The 9,682-nt window shown below is 41.1% G+C and overlaps 1 protein-coding gene across 2 annotated transcripts in view; it reads right to left on the bottom strand.

Moving 5' to 3' along the window:
- Positions 1-3,207: 3,207 nt before the first annotated feature.
- Positions 3,208-9,682, bottom strand: part of MISO1 (mitochondrial inner membrane subdomain organizer 1) — a 177,577-nt gene continuing 171,102 nt past the window's right edge. For both annotated transcript variants that reach the window (XM_085634797.1, XM_085634796.1), the window contains exon 5: positions 3,208-6,208. In XM_085634797.1, the coding sequence (XP_085490923.1) occupies positions 5,936-6,208 (273 nt within the window). In that variant the 3' untranslated portion in view covers positions 3,208-5,935. The remainder of the gene's footprint in view (positions 6,209-9,682) is intronic.

Below are 9,682 nucleotides of genomic sequence, written 5' to 3'. Positions count from 1 at the left end.
TGGGGGAGCTAGAACAGGCCATAAGTTGTCTTGCAGTAGGGAAAGCTGCAGGACCGGATACACTGTCCCTGGAAATTTTTAAGACCTTTTTCCAAGATATTAAAATTGATATGCTTAACATGTTTCAAATGGCACAAAAAGGGGAGATACCGCGATCCTGGGCGGAGGCCAATATCTGTATTTTTAAGAAAAAGGGGAAACCATCTGAGCAACCTGGGTCTTACCGACCAATTTCTCTTCTTAACTCTGACGGTAAAATCTACGCAAAAATGTGGGCCACACGGCTGGTCAAAATTATAACACTAATAGTATCTTTAAAACAATTTATACCTGGAAGAGGGACGGTAGACCATGTGAGTAGAGTAGTTACTCTCTTTGACATTGCACAGGTAGAAGATCGAGAATTAGGGCTGATTTTACTCGATGCCGAATAGGCATTCGACCGGGTGTCTTGGAATTTTCTTTGGAGCCTGGGGATTACAACAAATGGGTTTTGGGCGGGGATATATCCAAGCTTTACAGGCCCTATACCATCTCCCTTTGGCGAAAATATGCTCAATGGAACATTATTTGGAGACCATCCTGATCTCTAGAGGCACACGACAAGGGTGTCCATGCTCACCACTTTTATTTGCGTTGTATATTAACCCCTTTATTATTATGATTGAACAGAGTAAAAAGATTATGCCTTTTATTGTACGACAAGAACGGTTCTGTGTAATGGCATACGCCGATGATATTGCGATTGTTACTTCCAACCCCTGTCTCGCAAAACCCGAAATAGAATCATTAGCGCAGAAATTTGGGGTGGCATCTGGGTATAAATTAAATACAGCCAAAACCCAAATCTTATGTACTAGTCAAGCAATGGATAGGGATGCTAGGCTGGTTAGGGAAGCCACATATTTGGGTATTAAGATTTGCACCTCTGTAAAAGAGATTGTTGAGATTAATTGGAGCGATATTATTTGGGGAGTAAAATGGTCACTCAAAAGATGGGAGAATCTTCATCTGTCACTAGTTGGCAGAGCCAATGTTCTGAAGATGAATGTTTTGCCGCGGGTTATGTATTTTTTTTAAGGCAGTACGCCTCTGGAGGTATCTGCTAAACAAATCCAGCATCTACAATCACTCTGTGCCAGGTACATGTGGGCAGCGGGGAAACCTCGAAGAGCTGCGCGATATATGATACTCTCTCGACAAAGAGGAGGGTGGTCTATACCTGAATTTGCTTTTTATTATTATTCTTGTATTTTGGTTAAAGCACACATTTTGCTGACTGGGGAAGAGGTTAGTAAATTGGCTGAAGCCCCCTCAATCTACCAGATGATTCTTGGCTCGGAGGTGAAGCATTTCCTGTTCAAAAGATTGGATGGCAGCTACATTAAAAGAACCCATTTTATGGTGTTAAATGTCATCTTTAAAGTCTAGAAGAGAGTACGGAAAAGCTTTAAGATTCCTGTACTCTCTTTGTATACCCCTACTAATGCCACCGGAGTTTTGCCTTCGATCTTTTGGGACCAGGTGGCTGCAACTTGGAGAGAGAAGGGTATTATCCGACTTGGCGTTATGTATCAGGCCGATGGGAGGTTATATTTATTTTCGGAGTTGGCGGAGGAATTCTATTTACCCCCGACCCAATTTTTCAAATATTTGCAAGTAAGGGACTTCTTGGGAAAACATCCTGATTGTATCACAAAGTTTAAACCTGTAGAAATCATTAGACGACAGGGAAATATCGGGTTAATTTATAAAATATTGTTAGAGTGTAGAACCGATGATTTAGAAAAGTACAACATTAAATGGAGAACCTGGCTGGGAAATTCTGAAATTTCATTGAAAAAATCTATTGATCTGTCTGGGAGGATTTTTATGGCAGCTAATTTAAAAAGTCAACATTATGAAATGTTATTCAACCTGTCCCATACCCCTGTTAAGATGATGAAGTGGGGGGGGTGAGCATGATGGGAAATGCTTTCGCTGTGGAATAGACAGGGCAGATATCTTACATGTGTTTTTTGCTTGTACTGCATTAGACTCTCTGATAGGATCTATAGAGAGGTTCCTGTCAGAAATTACGGGGGTTCCCAAAAAATCTCTCAATCTACGATGTTGCTTGGAATTGGGGAAGAACTCTGCCAGGGGAAACTATTGTATAAATATCGTTATTTAATTTTTATGGCTACGGCGGTGGCTCGGTTAGCAATAGCATCACTTTGTTTACATCAAGAGGCCCCGTCCTTCGATACGTGGCGCGTCAAGTTCTTTAATGTTTTTAACAGGGAATACAGTCTTTATGCTGTCAAAGGATATAGAAAAAGGAAATTGGGGTTACTGATTTGGGGGGTCTTGAGGGATTATATGGCAGGTTAATGAGCTTTGGCCAAATGTAACTTAGTAGGTTGTCAAGTTATTTTGATGTAAGGGGATACTATGCAGGACCATGTTCTTTCTTCGTTATTGCTTATTACAATCAATGATGGATGTTTTTATGGATGTTTTTATTTATTAATTATGCATTTCGCTGCTATGGATCTAAAATAAAAAGTTTAAAAAAATTAAAAACACAGTTATACTAAAAAAAATAAAATCAGCTTTTCTAAACTACATCAGAAAAATGGTCCAAAATTATTAATGGTCCTCAACACAAATTCTGACCCTACGGAAACACTCAAAAAGGGTTCTTCATCAGGACATGGAGACAAAGACAATGGGCACAGAACTAAAAGGACCTGCACAATTCGGGTTTAGGCAGAACCAAGGAACGGGAGACAATGTGGCAGAGGTGGTGACAAACAGCTACTTGCCCTGGGACTTTGGGAGAAGCAGTGTGAAATGCCCTGGCCAAACTGAGTGCATCTGGGGTATCCAACCTTTTCTGCAAAAAAAGCTACTTATGTTCAATGAAAATCATCCCAAGCTACTAATACTAGTAATGTAAAAGTGAACACTCCTAACAAGAGTGTCAGCCGTGATCACATTAGTGCATTAAGCAGAGTTTCCAGCAGTAATGTAAAAAAGGCTTTGACAATTTGAACTGAAATATTAAAAGGGTAGTACCTAAAAATCATGGCTGCAATCCCCCTGGCACCACGGTATACATATGAGTAATACATCTCTCCAACTCAAATAATAACTTTAAGCACATTGCGAATATTCAACTATTTTTCTACATACATCAGTGAAAATACACAAATTTTTGTCTGGAATACATACTTTTTAATTTGGGTATACATATAATAATTCAACCAAGCAAAAGCTTAGATAGTTGTAGGCTGGGCTGCACACAGGAGAACTACTCACAGGTACCTGGAGAGCTACTGGTAGCTCACGAGCTACTTGTTGGAGACATTGATCTAGACAAAATCGGATGTGTTTGGAACAGTAAGCCGAATCATCCGTCAAAGATGTAGAGGAGAGCAAAGAGAACCAACCAGAGGAGGTTAACATGGCTATTAGGTTACTGTATATTTTCCGCTCACCATGGAGCCTTTATGACCTCTGACAACAGGAGTAGCCAGACAATTAGAAGGCCTACCACAAAGCAAGATGGAGGTTCCAGCTACACATCCTTGACTACATATTACTGGTGTTCATGGAGCAAGCCAAGGAAGGGAATAAAGGGAAAGACTAACCTTTACTTGACATCCACAGACATTTTAAATTACAAGTTTTCTTCCCTCTCTTGTATAAATTCCCTCTAAATGTAGCACAGGTTAAAATACATATATTTCAGCACACTCACTGTCAGGGACTGTCCGGGACTATGTCAGGAACACAGCCTGGGAACGGGGTCGAAAACGTACACAGAGGAGTACAGCGCTGCCCAGGATCACACAGGAAGTCAGAGGAGGAAAAGGGATCCAAAGGGGAAGCCTGTACAAGTGAACAAGATGGCTAAGACTCAAAAAGGAAGGGCACTCACAAGGCAATTTAGCATTCAGACTAACTACACCCAGGACGGACGTGCAAGACATATATGTAATACAACATTAACAATAAAAGGGAGTGTGGGGTAAAGCACTCAGGAGCTCCACACGGTAAGACTGGAGCTCAGTAAGTTTCTCTCCCACAATTGCTGTTACAGATACTGACTGCAAATACCCACACTTAGGATATGCATGCAAAGGCAGGGTCTGTGGAGCTTATACCTATGGCGATGTTATAAATGCAACTCAAAGACAATACTCACAGTGAACAAGAAACACCACCTAGATAGTCAGATGTGCCCACGGATCCTGGTGATCAAACAGGAACACGCAAGGCAGTAACAGCAAGGGGGCAGAACTAAACACAAGCACAATAGACAAGGAGCTAGCGAGGAGGAGTGCTTAACAGGAAAGGAAGAAAATCACAGTGCACACTTGGCAGAAAGCAGGTAACAAACATACAAGGTAACAGAAGCAAGAAAGCAACATAGAAAGACAGCAAATTAGAACTGGAACCAAGGAAATTGGAAGAAAGGCAGGGACTGGAAAGCATATACAGAAGGGGAGGCTACAAGGGTATACTAAAATAGTGCAGGTTCAGGAATCAAGAAAACAATGTAGCATAGAATGCAGAGTTGGGGCAGGAACAAGAATTGAGCTAAGGTTCAGGAGTCAAGGTAGCACTGCAGCAAGGCAGTACTAGTTCGGGAACAGGGAAATTACTATAGCTCAGGAGTTAAGGTAGCACTGCAGACAGTGCTAGTTCGAGGAAACAGGAGATAGCTACAGCTCAGGAAACAAGGACTCAAGAGAGCACTGCAAGCAGTGCAAATCAGGAACTAGAAAATAGTTGAAGCCCAGGAACAGGAACAAAGAATAACTATAGTTTAGGAACTCAGGAAACAAGGTAGCACTGTAGGCAGTGCTAATTCAGGTACAAGGAATCGCTATAGCCCAGGAATCAAGGAACAAGGATTAACTAAATCTCATGAAACACTGGAAACAAGGATTGGTCTCACCGGTATACAGATACAATGACCAACCTTCGCCGGAAGGGAGCTGGGGCTTAACAGAGCTCACAGTAATCACATGCAGCAGGTGTGAACAGGCTAGCAGCAGCCAGCCACAGGTGAGCTGAATTCCTCCACCCATCCTAGGCCTGCAGGGGTGGAGACGAAGCAGTGAGCAGGGAATTCTAGGTAGTGGAGTTCCAAACATGAGCAGGCTGGCTTCAAGTATCAGCAGGCTGGCTTTCACAAAACCCGGCATGGATTGGGAATGGATGTCAATTCCTAAATGATGTCCAAATGTCTGGAAGTCAGGATATGCATACAGGGGAGTGTCTGGAGGCATATTAAAACACTGGAAAGCCCAACAATTCGGCCTGCTGGTTGTGGGCACAAGAGCACAGGAAGTGAATCGTGACACTCACTACCTTGTGAGTCCCATAAATGACCAAACTCTCTTAAATGTAGCAGTTTGAGGAACTTCTGTGTGATTCATATATTGTCAAGTGACTACAACCTCTGGGATTTAAATCAACACTACTTGTCTAGCAAGTGAGAGGTGCAATGTCAAATCTGTCATCACTGAAAGACATATAAGTGGCCATTTTTATTAATTCAAAAGTCTTTTAAATAATTAAATCAAAAGTTGTCAAGCAAGGGTATAGAAAATAATAGACTCTAATACTCATTACACTATTTTCCAGTGTAGTCATTCTGAACAAAAACTGATCAGCTGTCGCCTCACATATACCTTCTGCTTGTCTTCTTCAAATAAATGCGACATCAACTTGGATTCTTAGTGTTCTAGAAAAAGAGACCAATAATGTCACTGTTTTATACAGGTGAACACAATTGCATGTCCATGCCACTTGCTTATGGAGACCCCCAATATCTGCTGTTTTGGGGACATTATACACTGCTCTCAGGAAACACATATCCTTTGTAGATTGCCTTTGCATAGACCAGCACTATAAAGGCAGGATTCTTTTTTTTTTTTGTTCACTTTCTGAAATATACGAAAATCCAATTTATCGTCCGTTTTATCTGTTGCATAACTGTGTTTTTATTTAACTGGACTGATAGTTTTTCAAACAATGTTCTTTCTTTCCAAAGACCTCTTCCTTTCTTCTGAGCTTTCAATTCTGCTTGGAGTAATTTTTTCTGAAGCTTCCAGTAAACCTTGGAGTCTTGACGAGGTCCTTCAATGAGTGTGGCTTTTCCCAGTCCTTGTCTCAACACCTCTTCATTGATGCATACATTGAAAAAACCACCCTATGAAAGCAAGGAAAAACAAACAAAGGCACATTTTTATGAGAAAAAAAATTCTGTTATCCTAAAAGTAACCGATTAACTCCTCCCACTACCCCAAGCGCAAAGGAACAATGCAAAATAAATGGAAGAAAACAAGAAAAAAAAAACAGTAAAAAAAAATCACACAACAGCTGTAGTGGAGGTGGGCAACAAAATAAAAAACAAAGAGTGATAAAGAATTAAAACTATGCAGATATTGCAGTTGGCCAGATGGGTAACTCCGAATCAGCAAAGACAGACCTTGAGGGAGTTGAGGAATGTCAGCAGAGCGAGGGACAGTCTAACAGAAGAAGAAAGATTCACAGTGATGGGAAGCTCATCAGAAGGCCTGAGTAGAGGGTTTTGCATGCTGGGACTTAAAGAATATTCAGGCACAGAAAAGCCTTGCTTCAGTTTACTTTAGGGTTCAGAACCACCAGAGACTTGCAACTTATTAAACAGACAGGTGCTGTATCACACAACAAGTTATTTGTAAACCATGTGAACAAAAAACTCTCCAGCTTTCTGGGACACAATGATCTCCTGCATAGGACGTAATCTGGTTTTCACCCCTCTTACAGCACTGACTCAGCTTTGGACTATGGATGGGGGCAACACTGCAGCAATTTTCATGCTTGACCTCAATGCTGTGTTTGACACTTTAAGCCCATAATATCCTGGTCAAGCAGCTCTGGAACAGTGGTATTGGGGGCATAACATTGCGTTGACTGCCTCATTTCTGCAGGGACCCACTTTTCAGGTTTCACAAAAACCTTTTCAGTCAATGGTTCGTTCTCTGCAGGAAGGAGTGCCACAGGTCTCCTCTCTGAGTCCAACCCTTTTAAAAGTTTACATCAGCCCTCTGGCTGAGGTCATTGAGCAATATGGTTTCACTAGTATTTCATATGCTGATGACACACAATTCGTCATTACCATATCTCAGAACACTGGGTACATGACCTCTTCTCTCCGTGTGTGTCTGTCAGAGGTGGCTACCTGGATGGACCTTAACTGTTTGAAGCTAAATGCTAGGAACACGAAGGTCCAGGTATAGAGCAAGCATCTTAACATCTGGTCCAATGCCTGGAGACCCGATTGTCTTGGTCCTTTACCACCTCCCAAGGCTAAGAATCTGGGCATTTGGTTAGATGAGCAACTTTCTTTTGATGCCCAGATTAGTGCGCTTGCAGGAAAGTGTTTCAGGTTGTTGAGATCTCTTAAGAAAATCCTCCATCTGCTCCCTGATTCTGCTCAAATGTCAGTAGTCCAGGCATTTGTGATATCCAGATTGGACTACTGTAATGTTCTTTATTTGGGCATTTCCCAATCGCAGTTGAACAGGCTTCAACCGGTCCAGAACGCGGCAGCTAGGACATTGCTTCGACTTCCTAGATGCATCTCTATTAGCCCCGCATTGAAGAAACTGCACGGTCTGCCCATGAAACAAAGAATTACCTTTAAGACCCTTTGTTATTGCTAGAAGTCTCTTTCTTTTTAGGGTCCTGCCTACCCTCAGTCTATGATCATGTCTCATCTTCCAAACAGAAATTTAAGATCTACTGCTGCTAAACATGCTTCTGTTCCAAAATTCAAAAGAGACAGAATTGTTGATTGTGCTTTCAGTCAGCTGACACCAAAAACCTGGAACTCGTTACCCTTGAAACTTCAGCTAGCCCCCTCTGAAACAATCTTCAGGAAAAAGATGAAAAACTTGAATTTTCAGATCTGTCTAAGTTCCTCTAAGTTTGGGGTGCTTCTTTTCTTTCAGTAGTATGCTTCCCAGCGCTGGGACACTTCGTTGAAGTAGCCATGAGCTTTATACAAGTGACATTATTATTATGCAGCAGAGCTTAAAGACAATCCTATAATACAAAGATTAAGTAGTAAAGTAACAAGACGTAGATCTTTAGGATAAGAAGCCTAGGCTGCTTAAACCCACTTACATTGATACACCATACCCTTTGGTTTAAGTATCAGCCTGTGAGGTCTCGACTATTTACCCAGTCATAGGATTCCAAACAGATTACTGTGATGCTACAAATTATCACCTCTTAGCGAAACAACAAATGTACATGTAAAGCACATACATTACAAAACCAGAAAAGGCATGTGAATGCACATAGAGGGCAGTGGAGCACAGAAAAAGAGCGAGAAGACAAAGGGGGAGAGGGGAAGTGCCAGACCAGGACTGCACAGTTACAATGGTACATACTGAATATGAAACGTAATATAATTGAGGAATGGATTGTCAATTAAGTTTGTAGCAACCCTAAAACATCAGAAGTAATAGTAGAACAATTAGAACATTTAAATGTTGAGAGCTTGATTGAAGACAATGGAGTAACCTCTGTGCTTATAATGGCTTATCTCTTTAGTAACTGGAATGCTCTACTAGCCTTTTAGCCCTTCTGCATCAGGCTATACCTATTGCTAAAGGCCCTCTTCCTCATTACAGGCCCTCGACAGCGGCTTCGGCCTATCAATTGGGCTGAGGGCCTTTAACAACAGGTGTAGCCCTCTGCTGAGGGCTATAACGCTATATTAAGGCAGTCAACAAAGGATTCTACACCTGACCAGGTTGGGGTTGATACACTTGCAAATGGTGTATTAGCTTTTCCCAATATGTGCATGTCACATGTACGGCTCTGCAAGATAATTACAGGACTAGAACTCTTCACACTGGAAAAAAAGGATGCAAGTGTCATAGCCACCACGAGAGTGGCCATTTTTGAACTTCTGATCCAGATTTCTGTCACACTACAACCGCATTCAATTGTAGCTCCACCAATTATAGTTACATTTTTAGAAATGCCAGGAAGTGTTTACCATACAAAACGTGTTTCTATTGCCAGTTACATTGACCAATGGCAAGAATTCCTTGTAGGTGACCGTGAAGCTTTCCGTTTACTGAATATAATCTGCAAAGATTGTACAATATTCTGAGATTTTATTCTTTTCTATGAACCTCTCTAATTCTTGACCTGCAATGAGATTTCAGATTCCTCATCATGCTTATTCAATTTTGAATTTTGAGTAGGTGATGAAGCTTTCAAACAAATGATTAAATAAAGGAGATTCTGATTTAAGCTTAATGGTATCATCAACTTTAGCATTTAGCTGCACATAAGCATCCATACTTGTTACCATTAAACAGGTTTATACATTTCTAAACCCCCAAACTGCAGAGCATTTCACAGCTCCAACTCAGAAAACTCCTTAATGCACTTACATAGATCTCATTTCAATTTAATTCCATATCATGCAAGCTCTGTGAGTTTAAAGTTTTACAGTCCATTATTTATTGTTGTATTAAACCAGACGGATGCCCTCATCACTGGCTCAACAACAGTTAAATTCCGTACAGAGGCGTAATAGGCATTTATACTAACTTGAAAGCATTTATTAATATTACAAATGCCATGGTAATGCAAGAATGCTCGTGGGAGAGGTCAGACT

The sequence above is a fragment of the Triturus cristatus genome, chromosome 11 (assembly GCF_964204655.1).
Source record: "Triturus cristatus chromosome 11, aTriCri1.1, whole genome shotgun sequence".
Taxonomy (NCBI): domain Eukaryota; kingdom Metazoa; phylum Chordata; class Amphibia; order Caudata; family Salamandridae; genus Triturus; species Triturus cristatus.
Note: the sequence above shows the minus strand (reverse complement) of the source record. Positions and strands in the feature narration are given on the sequence as shown.